General features: G+C 31.6%; 1 protein-coding gene across 1 annotated transcript in view; it reads right to left on the bottom strand.

Annotated features, from left to right (window-relative positions):
* Positions 1 to 8,050, bottom strand: part of LOC127712074 (breakpoint cluster region protein-like) — a 48,021-nt gene extending 39,971 nt beyond the window's left edge. Inside the window, exon 1 of the mRNA XM_052218271.1 lies at positions 6,424 to 8,050. Coding sequence (XP_052074231.1) covers positions 6,424 to 7,891 — 1,468 coding nt within the window. The 5' untranslated portion in view covers positions 7,892 to 8,050. The remainder of the gene's footprint in view (positions 1 to 6,423) is intronic.
* Positions 8,051 to 13,160: the final 5,110 nt, after the last annotated feature.

The raw sequence follows: 13,160 nt of genomic DNA, 5'->3' as shown, positions 1-13,160 counted from the left end.
TACTAAGGAGCTGTATGATCAAAAGGGACATTAAAGAAAAGCCAAATTCATCCAAGGTCATTTTTGCTAATGATTGCCTCATTATAATTCTTGACCATTTTAGTTCCTGTGGGTTTACCACATCCTTTTTCTGGTTGAATGGTTTTACACTAGTAATTTTTTGGGGACCTTTATAGCTTGCTGTTCGGTGTGAGCCAATGCTCCGTGTTGAAGGCCGTACCTTGACCTATAATGGTTTACTTTTATGAGAGAACTCTTATTCTGCTATTTCAAGATATCTGTTATTCTTTAATCAAATCAAAATTATTTCAAGATTTTGGAAGGATTATAAAATAATTTTTATTGAAAATGTTTTTCTTTAAATAGACCCAGGGGAATACTAGACAAATAATTCTTCAAATGTTCTTTTTCCTTAATTAGAATGATGCTAATGCATTGATTGGTTGTTGTTTGCCTAATATTTGTGAGTGACCAAAATGGTACATGGAGAGTACAGCTACAATGAACATAAACTGTGTATTACATAAAATTTTGAAACTATATTTTGATGCATTTATATTATCTGCAAAAAGAAAGAGTAAACAGGGAAATTAAAATGAGTTAACTGACATTTATTTGTTTATAACTCAGAGATTAAGAATGCTTTAAACAAAGACGATGTTTGTATAGATCCAGAAAAGTATGACATCAAATTCTCTTTTGATTTCCTTTATTTTTCATCAATATACGTAATTTCTGTTGGTCTACATGATGTTTTTAACCAAGCATTACTTCTTAAATTTCCACTAAAAGAAGACGAGTTGCAAATTGCAATCATCTTTTTCTGGTCCACTTCTTGTCTTCTTCTCTTTAAGTTCATGTCTTTGCTTCTTTTATTGGCACTTTCTCCTTGGCTCTGACTAAATTCCCTATCCCCCTCCCTCCTGCAGGCTTGATATACTTTTGTTTCATATAGTTTAATGTATCAGGCCAACTGAAATACTCTTCATCAGTTTAATGTTTTAATGACCTCAATATTAATCAACATAGTATCATTTACAAGAAAAGAACCACCCTATCCAAATAACCATCCATAATCTACAAACTGACTTGTCATTAATGTAAACATCCTATACCTTACAGGGCAAAATACAATTTGGTCATTTAAAGTAGAGGTCTTGATAAAACTGAGGATACTGAACTTTACATTATTGAAATATACTTTGTTTGAGCTTAGAAAAGCAAAAAGAAGCAGCAAACATAAAGACGAGAACAAAATCTTAAATCAGCCAATCCAAACCTTAATATACCTTATTATGGCTGTTTGACCTTTATTTCATTTGATTTTGATTTTTTGTGTTTTTAATGCCACTTTTAAGCACTGCTTTTGGGCTATTTCGTGGCGGCCAGTTTTTATTGGTGGAGGAAGCCGGAGTGCCCGGAGAAAACCACCAATCTTCCATAGGAAAACTGACAATCCTAGTCAATTAAGATTGGAGTCGAGTGCACCCGCATGAGCGGGTTCGAACTCACAACCTCAGTGTTGACTGGCTAGTGATTAGACCTTTATTTCAAGGGAACGTACTATAAAAATAAGAAGATGTGGTATGATTACCAATGAGACAACTCTCCACAAGAGACCAAATGACACAGAAATTAGCAACTATAGGTCACTGTACGGCCTTCAACAATGAGCAAAGCCCATATCGCATAACACACTTTGGTCATTCCATTTCCTGAGAATTAATGGCCATGGTCAGCTCTTGGTAAAAGTAAAACTTTCAGTCAATAGAATTTAAAATAAACTAAACTGAATTTGGGGAAAGCAGCTACATGAAGAAAAAATGTGGAAAAGCATCAAATTTCTATTATTTTAATTATACACTTGGGTTGGCCATGATGCTACATCGACCATTGGAATATCAGTAGGTGCTTTAGTTGTTAAGAAGCATTATATTGTTACATTCAATGTTTTTGTTTTCTTATTTTAAAACTTCAATGCACAACTTAAGATTTTAATTATGAAAGTTTGCAAAATATCAATGTAAAGTTTAAACAAATTTGATTTAATGTAAAAATAAGAAGATGTGGTATGATTGCCAATGAGACAACTTACTCTCCACAAGAGACCAAATGACATAGAAGTTAACAACTATAGGTCACCGTACGGCCTTCAACAATGAGCAATACCCATAAGTCTTTCTTTATCATTGTCTATCCTTTTGATATCCAATGATCAATATGAATATATTTACTTAGGAATGTTAAAGTTTACATTGAATTGATTTAATTAACTTCATATCAAATCTACTAGAATTTATTTCAAGATATAATTAGGTTCTGTCTGAAAAGTTAGAATCAAGATAACATTTATTGGAAGCTTTTAACTTAAGACCAAAGTTGTTTATGAGAATGAAAAACATGCCAATAAAAAAAAATTGGCAAACTATAACTTTCAGTAAATAAACTTTACAAAAAGTGCAAGGTTGGTTAAGATTATTACATGTACAAACACACAAGAACCCTACATGACATACAACATTCTCTGGGTGGGTTTACCACATCCTCATTTATCTGTGTTTTCTAGTTTAAATTCATATATTTCAAGGAAATTTAACCCAATCACAAAGTTTGTTTGTGGTCAGTAAATAATCACGGTGTTTAACCCCAAAACCTTAGTGACAGGTGTGGGTGGTTAGAAGAAAGAGAAAACCAGCAGGTCACGTTTCTGTTAAGTGCAAGGTCAGCCAGTAACTTTCCAAAATGTAGACATCTGGAAAATTGAAACCTCAACTTCTGCATAATCTAATGTTGTCCATTTTTTTCTGACAAGTTAAAATGGTAGTTAATGTTTATATAGTACTCATGCATAGTCATGATAAAATAGAATTTACATTACCAAAAGTCATAAGCTAGCTTCTTAAATTTGACAAGGAACTCAGGATTTTATTAGGCTGTTTCGGGGATGATTCGACTGATCAAAAGAATATATTTACTTTAATAGGCATGTTAAAGTTTACATTAAATTGATTAATTAACATGATTAACTTCAAATTAAATCTACTAGAATTTTTTAAAAGCTTTATGTGGGTTTTGTCAGAATAGGTAGAATCATGATAACAATTTGTCGAAAGCTTTTTACTTTAGACCAAAGTATTTTATGAGAATGAAAAACAAATTGGCACACTTTAACTTTCAGTAAATAAACTTTATAAAAAGTGCAAGGCACTGGTTAAGAGTATTACATGTACAAATAAGAACCCTACATGACATACAACATTCTCTGGGTGGGTTTACCACATTCTCGTTCATCTGTATTTTTAATTTGAAGTCATAAATTTTAATCATATTTAATCCAATCACAAAGTTTGTTTATGGTCAGTATAAAGGTGTTTAACCTTAAAGCCTATTGATAGGTGTGGGTGGTTAAAAGAAAGAGAAAACCCACAGGTACATTACAGGTACATTACAATCTGGTAAGTACTAGGTGAGCCAAACTTTTTAAAATGTAGACTTCTGGCAAATTGAAATCTCAACTTCTGAATTCTTATGTTGTCATTATTTTTCTGAAAAGTTAAAATGAATAAATCCATGCTTTCCAAAGTACTCATAGTCATGATAAGGTACAATTTACATTCCCAAAAGTCACATGCTTCTTAAATTCGACAAGGAACTCAGGGTTTTATCAGGGTGTTTTGAGGATGTTCCTTTTAATGCCATTTTGGAAAGTTTTATGCCAAAATTTGATTGGTCATTTAGAAACAAAATAAGGGGGAAAAGTTGAATTAATTCTCATTCGATATTCTAAGAAAATCCATGAAATTTAGTAGACACTCAATATCTGCCTATTTATGAATGAGACAGCAACCCAACATATTAACAAGAAGCTTTGGTCAATGCTTTAACTCACCAATAAAATTACAAATCGGCAAAAGAAGCATTCCATTATGAAATATAAAAGCTGCTACAAGTGGGATGACTGAAATGAATCCTTTTTAGTCAATTTAATAATTCTAACTTAAAATGAGCAATGCAATTGTTGAAACATGATAAGCAGAGTTAAAGTAAACTAAAAACTGCTCAAAAATGCTAGGAACATATTGATATTTCTATTTAGAACCCAAGTGTGCAATACTGAACATCTGTCATGCAATGTCAAGTATCATGTGATAACAATTTGGATATATAAATCTATTGATTGTTTACCTTTTACCTTATATTAAAATAAAAATAAATTTGATGACATGGCAATGCACTTTCTGAATAAATATTTACAATCATTTTTATATTACGCATTTGATGAATATATAATGAGTTTGAAGTCAGTTAAACGTAAACAAACAACACTGTCACATGACTGATGTGTAAATTATATCACGTAGTCACAGTACCTGATTAAATAAGAACTATTTTTTATTCATACATGCAATAAAATATAAGTTAGACCATAATAATTTTGGTTAATTTAAATTACTGTAGTCATGATAGACATTTAGCTTTTGTGACAATCCTTTATATAGACTAACTTATTTTTAAACGAAATTGTCAAGTAAAGAAAAATCAACAATCACAGGAAGATCATTTGAAGTGTTTGGGTATACAGATACATGTACTTGTATGATATGAACAGTCACATGGATAATGACTCAAAGTTTAAGCTTTTTGTGTCATGAAATCTTTCAGCCCTATGTCAAAAGTTTCACAATATCATATATTGAAAGGAAAAGGAGATTATATAATATTAAAAAAAAAAACCAACACCATTGCAACAATAGCAATATTGTGTTAACTTTAGGACAATTAATAATAGTAACATAGTTGACAACTAAAATTTCCTGTCAATTTTGTTAAAGGACACACACATAACAATGCATAAGGATATTACATGTACCGGTAATAGATAAATTGTCTACAGAAAAAGAGACATAATAATTGTGTTATTTTTTTCAAAGAAAGATGTTCTTTAAGATTTAGATTCCCAATAATTACAGACTTATGAAATTTGAAATTTTTTGCCTCCTTAGTTTTTCAGGTTTGAAATTAAACCATGATGTTCAAGAATTATTTTTTTAAGCATAAAATTGTTCCATTATCATGATTATTTCTTTGACATGTTTTATGATTTCCGTTAAGTTTAAAATCTCGACTACCAAAATTTCATATCTCTCCACTATCATGACTATCAAAGTTTCAAATTTGTTACTTATCCATGTACAGTACTGTAAATCAAAACTTTAATTTTTCAGGGTTTTTAAAATGATAATCCCTCATCTGACAAGATCTTTTTCTGGTATCATTGGTTCTATGTCTATACATGTATGTCAAACTTAAACAGTAGATTGGCTGAGTGATGTGTACCAATCTCAAGTCACCTAGAAAACATTTAGTACATGTATCTTAATAATCCCTCAAGATGTTAGATCACAAGAAATGTATGTATAATGTCCAAGGGCCATTTTGATAAAACAGTTCTAAAATCAACAATTATATATCATATATGTATCAAAAAGATTAAAAGTGATGATAAAATAACTGTAAACTATGTTGTAGATCTAAAGGGTATTGGAAAATATTGATGTGCAAACTTGAGAAAATGTCAATTTTTCATCTCCATGTACATGTACATGATGTACAATGTCAGACAACATAATTCATGGTGCATTTTATGTAAAGATACTCTTTCAGTTTTTATCTGATATATCTCAACCTTGCAAGCATTGAATGAGTTAAGATAGGGTACATTTGTACCACAAATTGAAGTCAAATATTTTAATACTTTTATACATGCATCCATCAAAATAAGAACGCAATATATCAATTGTTTAAATCTCATTCAATGTATAGAAATAATCTGGTATGGTAGAATAGACCATTGCCTGTTTTAAGTTGTATTCAAATCTCTGTTACGTAATAGCTGTACATGTATATGAAAATGAGATACAACAGGTTATCATAAAAGAATCTTAGACTATATACACCATATAATTCCTTGTTTAGGGAATCTTGCATCTCAGCTTTATTATTTATAGAACCATTCTTTCATTACAGATTCAGTCATCAATTCATTAATATTCATGATATTCAGATGTCTTCTCGACTTGTCTAACTAAATTGCTATAACATTATACCTGATGTAATATTGTCCCAGTGTCTCACTCTCTTGACAGGACTACATGTGTCAGAGTACTATCCAGTTTTATATTTTGTTGTGAGGTTTATCCCTGAATGTCAATGTATGTTAAGCATCATGACCTGACCCTTTATCCAAAGTACTCTTTGTCATCTATTTTCTGACATACATTTAAGAGCCTCAAGAAAACAACCAACAAATTATACAGATATTGAATCATCTAAAATTGATGAAACTGTATACTAATATAAATACATGTATATATAAGAATATATTTAAAGATATCTACATGAACATGATAAAATATTGCCTACCTGAAGGGGAATGACTAGCTGAAGAGTTGTCGCCACCTGATGATGTAGAAAGTGTTTCTAAATTGTTGGATGCCTTATCAGCAGGATCCACAGAATTGTCAGACTTTCTAAATTCAGTCACATTGTCATAAAGATCCTCTTCATTTTCTTCAGAATCTGGCGAGTCATCTGTTACAGTTTGTGATCGCGTCAAAATGAAATCCAAAGATATATTTTCATAGTCATTTCTACTTTGTCGTCTTTTTTGTAAATTTGGTTGACTTTCTATTTGACTGATTTCCATGCTTGGTTTTCTTTCAGGTAATCCAGGTGGTTTGTCACTTAATGTTTTGACATTTCGTAAATGATTACTCTGGACATGATGTTTAACATTTTTTCCCTCTGTGTCCACTGCTAGGTTAGTTGATTCACATTCATGACTAATTTTTTTAAACGAGGTCGCTACAACTTTTTCCTCACTATCTCTGTTACTTTTTTTCCGTATTTTTCTCATATTTTCATTATCTGCCTCCAAATCACTGTTATCAGGTTTTATTTTAATCTGTCCATTTCCTGAGGATAATCCTGTCGTGTCTTCCTCTCTGTGATTTTTTATTTCATAATCATGATCGTTGTTTAAAACATCGTCCAAATCGGTTTCCTTAATTTTACTGTTACCTTTGAAAGTACTAAAGGTAGAATTTTCACCGACAATATGTATAGTGCTTTTGAAAATTGGTCCATTGACACACTGAATAGGAGTTATAACATCTATTCCATGATCTGAGTCATGTGATTTGTCTTTCCGTGGAGGTACAGCTGGTTTATGATGATTTTTAGGTCCCAAAAATTTCCTTGGCAGTGGATCACTTTTTGGTGCCACTTGATTTTCATGTGCAGTATTCCACTTTGGGTTATATTTCTGTTTTAAATCCTGAACACTGTTATGCAGAGTGTCATCTACTGACTCATGGCTGTCAAAATTTGTCTTATCACATATTTGTGTAGTTAATAGTTCAGGAGGACTAGCTAATTCATTTTCCACTAATACATGTCCATTGGTTGATCCATCAGGATGCTCTATTACTTCGTTATCTTTTATTATGTTTGAACAGTTATCCTCATCAATATTACTTTCTAGTACAAGTCCTGCATTCAAAGTTACAGTTGATTTTACACATTTTTCCAGCGCATCATCTATACCATTAGTTATAAGCTTGCTAGAGCTACTGTTATAATGTCTTTCACCTCCGTCATTATCAGCAGTTAATTTCCCTTGTAAAAATCTTTCAATAAATTCACATTGTTCTAATTGACTTTTCAATTTATCTGATTTTGTTCTTGTTGCATTATATAACTTTTGTAAAATCTCCCGAGGCCTTTTACATGAATAATTATCTGAACTAAGATCACTTTGTAACAGCGGTGCACTAACAGAAGGAAATTTTTCTTTCCATTCAATATCAAATATCCCTTGTATTTCATCCATATTTTAAAACAGCTGTTTCAAACGATTGTTTACCTGTTAACTACATGTGTTGATATCTATACTGAATACACAAAACTGCTTACTTCAATCAACATGTTTATATTATCCACTCGGAATACATAACTTCCGGGGTTATTATCGTATACTAACAACTCGTTCCGTCGCTCTACCTTTTATATCCGAATACACATTGAGTTTATCTATTTTGGGAATCCCTAATCCATTGATTTTCACAAATTTGTTTTTTCGCAGCAATTCACTTGGATATATTGTTTTTTGCAAAACACACCTTTTCTAGTGAATTATGATATATATACGTGTTTATATATGACATGTTTTTGGAGTTTAAAGAAATATGACATATATAGGCCCATATAGTCACATATACCTACAATTTTACGCAACGATATTAATGATATATATTATAAGAAAATAAAATCGGCAAGGGTTCCACGGTGCGTCTCGCCTTCCGCAGATTGCTGCAGTCGTAACTGTCAGAAAACACTATGTCCTTCATCAGTAAAATTAAACGAAAATTTAAAAAAATAAAATAAAAAATTGAAGGGTGTCATCTATTATAATCTCTTGGTTATTTACGAGGAAGCTTCTGTCTGGGTTTTGCAAAATGCAATAAAGATTTGACAAGTTATTCAAGCTATAAAATCTTTTAAACACAGCCTAAGATAAATAATTTGTAACTTGGTCTTCACTGGAAGAAAAAAAAACACCCAAAAAAACCCAAAACCCCAAAAAACTAAATCGGTCAATTCATAAGTAAAATTTGGAAAAATAGTGAAACAATATTCTAGCTAGTTGGTATCTCTTGATTATTCAGAAGCTTTTGTAACAATTTCTTGAAATTTTAGGGATAAGTTTTGTAAAGTGTATTGATGCTTTACAAACTTTCTCTCGACTATCTAAATGGTATAATTAACTCTAAAAAAAGTCAATTACTCAGTAAAATACAGAAAAGTTAAAAAAGTCTAAAGATGATTATAGGACTATGATAAATACTAAAACAAATGGTGTATTTTTAGAGCTTTAGATGGCCTTTTTTAAAAAAATATTTCTATACATTTTCTATCATTATAGAGCAAACAGGATTAGTGTTACAAGCCGTTATCGCAATTTTCTCAATTTAAAACGAAAGTAAGACAAAATATATTTACATAATAGCGCTTTTAATGCTGTGCTTCATCTCAAACTCACAGTGAGACCTTCCACAAGTAGAAAAAACTCTCACCTCATTGCAAGTTTAAGACGCCCCCTAGCGCCGGTTTGACTATTTAAGATGATATAGTTCATTAATACACGTGTAAATTAAAATACATGTATCAACTTTGATTTATGAATAAGTTTTAATCAGCGTGGTTACTGAAGTACCCTTTACTAGAATAGAATATAGAAGACAATTTTATTTTGAGTCGGGTTTACATGAACATTACAAACATAAACTCTATAGAGGTTTTTGCCGACATTAAGAACAATAGCAACACATACAGGATCATACAATATTAAGACAAATAAAACTCACACATGAGACTAATAAAACAAGACAGCTATATTCCATAAGCAAACTATTCCTTAATTCGTCTACAGAGCTGAAAGGCCATCAGAAGAAAATTCATTGAGTGGACGTTGCTACCGTCCAGTGGCAACTGCTTCCTGCATATTTAAGAGAAGAAAAGGAAGCACAAACTGAAGTAATTATGTGTTTTTGCAAATAAGACTTATATAGAAATGTAACAATCCGAAGATAAACCTTAACAAAAAAAAAAAAAACCCGAAAAGTAGGGGGGGGCTTACTACGTAATGAGTGGTAGAGATGAGCCGCTGGAATAGCTTCCTTAATTGAGCTTAAAAATTTATGATAAGGTTGAGAAATTGAGATGAAATATATCATAATGTTCCTAATTAAATAAAAAGTTTCTGAAACTAATCTGGTTTCGATATTTTTCACAGATGTAGTTCAAACCACAGTCGGAAATAAATAAGATATTTGTCAAATCTATTTTTCTCGCCATGAAATAGCGTATTCATGATAGCTTTAGCTGTACTTTTTGTCAACAAATATGTAATAGGTTATGTTTTTCTGTAATTCAAAGTAGATGACAAGGGTAGTGTATTGAATGTCTCAGCTGCTCATTACTACCAACAAATGATTGAAGTCCCCTCCCCCCGTCATGTTTACTCCTTTTTAAAGCAAATTCACAGGTTTTGCATTGTGAACTGTCGTAACAAATATAAAATTTCACAAATTCATAAAAGGCCAGGCCTGACGTTTTTCAAGAAAGACTATTGCTTTAAACGAAAGGGTGAGGTTGGTGACACGGGTTGCTCATTTCCCAAATCCCGCTGTTTTGTATATTTTCGACCTGCAACTATTTTCCTTCTTTTTGTCCTCAGATCTTACTCTTTTTTATACCACCTACCACCCACATCCCCACTTTTTTACTTTTTTATCCCTATATCCCACTTCCCAAGGGCCCATAATAAGTTGCTGTGCAAAGGGAGATAACAAACGTTTTGACAATATTTTTACTTGTATTATTAATGAAAATAATTATATCAGTCACTAATTGAAGTACTGTCCATGGTTGTACTTGTGCCGTCAATGGGATTCTTAGTTTATATAGTTTAATGAAGATACTAGTCAAATATGTTCAAATTGTGTATACAAGAAGTTCTTGAAAGATTATTATAAACAAAAGAAATAATTTTTATCACTGTATGTAAATTCTTTATATGTTTTTTTTGTCACCCTGTGAAATCTAACTTATTATTTGCCGTGGAGTGGGTATGTAGAATTATCTTTTCCAAATGTAAACAACGAAACAAATATTTTATTGAAAAATTGTATTTAGGTTTATCCTTTGGGAAAGTTCATATAAAATTCTGGGGTGCAATAATACGCCCCAATAAAACAAAACAAAAACCACAAAAAACCCACTCTTCCCTAAAAAACCATTCACCCCTAAAAAAAGTACCCAACAGCAACAACCTATAAAAAACAACAAACAAACAAAACAAAACCAACAAAACCAACAAATACTGCAATGCGGCTGATTATATGAACTTGATATATCTTCGTCATTTGGTGTCGTGGTGTATAATAGTTGTTTCATTGGCAATCATGCCACATCTCCTTATTTTGATATTGTTTAATTTCTTTTATTTCAAAATAATGAAGGGGTGATATTGTGCTGATATCGTTTAGACAATAAAGGATGATAAACTTTACGATGTTTAAAAATACATACACACACACAAAAATAAAACCCAAAAATTTATTCATTTACATGGATAAAGATGATCTTCTTCACAAACATGAACAATTTGCAACATTTATCAAATTTTCTTCAACATCAACCTGTAGGAAAATGTTTAAGTATTTTATTTGATATTGAAACAATCTCAAGTTGATTTAAACAACTTTTTTAAGTTTGACCCATTTAAGCGAAACAAATACAGGGAAATTGTCCCTACCTCTTTAAGAGGTAAATCCAAACAAAGCTATAAATTTGTTCATTACATTGAATAATAAAATTAGTTAGTTATTTGCTGACAGTAAACTTTAAGACATATATTATTCATATAAAAACAAAGAGACAGGGCCAATTACCCTTGAATTTGTTTCGGTAGTGTGGACAACACACCAAAAGAAGTTTGCGTGTACAACGTAATCATTCTAAAAAAATGACATAATAAACTGAAAACTATGGAGATTTATGCGAGCCATAATGATACCAAATCCAAAACCGAAAGTTCGAAAAGGCCTGATCTAGAGACATGTGAACGTTGAAAGCTTAATTATTCTAACAATCGTGCTCACGGGGAGTACTTACTATGTAATTAGTGGTAGGGATGAGCCGCTGGAATAGGTAACTTTTTCGAGCTTAAAATATTTGATAAGGTTGAGAAATTAAAATGAAATATATCATAAGGTGGCTGATTAAATATTAAATCAAAAGTTTCTAAAACTAATCAGATATTTTTCACAGATGTAGTTAAAACCACAGTCGGAAATACATAAGGTATTTGTCAAATCTATTTTTCTCGCCATGAAATAGCATAATCATGATAGCTACAGATGTATTTTTGTCAACAAATATGTAATAGGGTATGTTTTTTGTTATTCAAAATATATGAAAAGGGTGGGGTACTGGATGTCTCAGCTGCTCACCACTACTAAAAATTGACTGAAGTGCCCCCCTCCCCAGCAGTCATGCTTATTCCTATTTTTAAAGCAAATTCACAGGTTTCATCTGGTAAACTGTCGTTTCAATATAAAATTACACAAATGAATAAATAGCCAGGCCTGACATTTTCAAGAAAGACTTTTGCTTTAAACGAAAGGGTGGGGTTGGGGTGACACTGGGTGCTCTTTTCCCAAATCCCGTTTTGGGGTAATTTTTTTCAACCTTTATCTATTTTCCTTCTTCATCCAAGATCTTACTCTTTTGATCCCTTTATCCCACATCCCCACTTTTACCCCTATATCTTACACGGCTTTTGATATTGTGTGGGCCCATAATAAGTTGCAGTGCAAAGGAAGATAACAAAGGTTTTGCCAATTTTCTAACTTTTAATCAAACATTTGTAATTATTAATGAAATTCAATTGTAATTATATTTTTTTCTTTCTTTCAAATGTTTTCTGCTTAATGTACAATTATATTCACTAATTGAGGTACTGTCCATGTTTGTATCTGTGCCGTCAATGGGATCTTCAGGGGCGGATCCAGGGTTTTTGAAAGGGGGCGTAATTCCAGAAAAAGTAGCGATCAAAGGGTTGGGGGAGGGGGACGTACGGCCTCTTATGGATCCACCAATGCTCTTAGCTTAAATAGTTTCATGAAGATACTTCTCAGATATCCTAAAAATCTACTGGGTACAAGATGTCCTTGAAAGATTATTATAAACAAAAGAAACACTTTTTATCACTTTATGTAAATCCTAATATAAAATACAAATATCTAGGTGGGAAATCTATTTTATCATATGCCGTGGGTATGTGGAATTCTCTTTTCCAAATGTAAGCAGGGAAAAAACTGTTTACTCTTTTGAAAAAAAAATATATGAAGGTTACCTTTTCAAGTTTTGGGAAAGTTTATATAAAATTCTTTGATGCAATAATAACACACCCCAAAAAATGCAATGCGGCAGAATTATATGAACTTGATACACCAAATAAAAAAATCAAAACAACAGTCCTACGTCAAAATAATTATTCCCCGACACACTGAACTATTTAAATTCGTAAAAGAGAA

Source organism: Mytilus californianus, unplaced genomic scaffold, assembly GCF_021869535.1.
Source record: "Mytilus californianus isolate M0D057914Y unplaced genomic scaffold, xbMytCali1.0.p SCAF_8, whole genome shotgun sequence".
In the NCBI taxonomy this organism is placed as follows: Eukaryota; Metazoa; Mollusca; class Bivalvia; order Mytilida; family Mytilidae; genus Mytilus; species Mytilus californianus.
The sequence above is the reverse complement of the archived record's forward strand: the minus strand, read 5'-3'. Positions and strand labels throughout refer to the sequence as shown.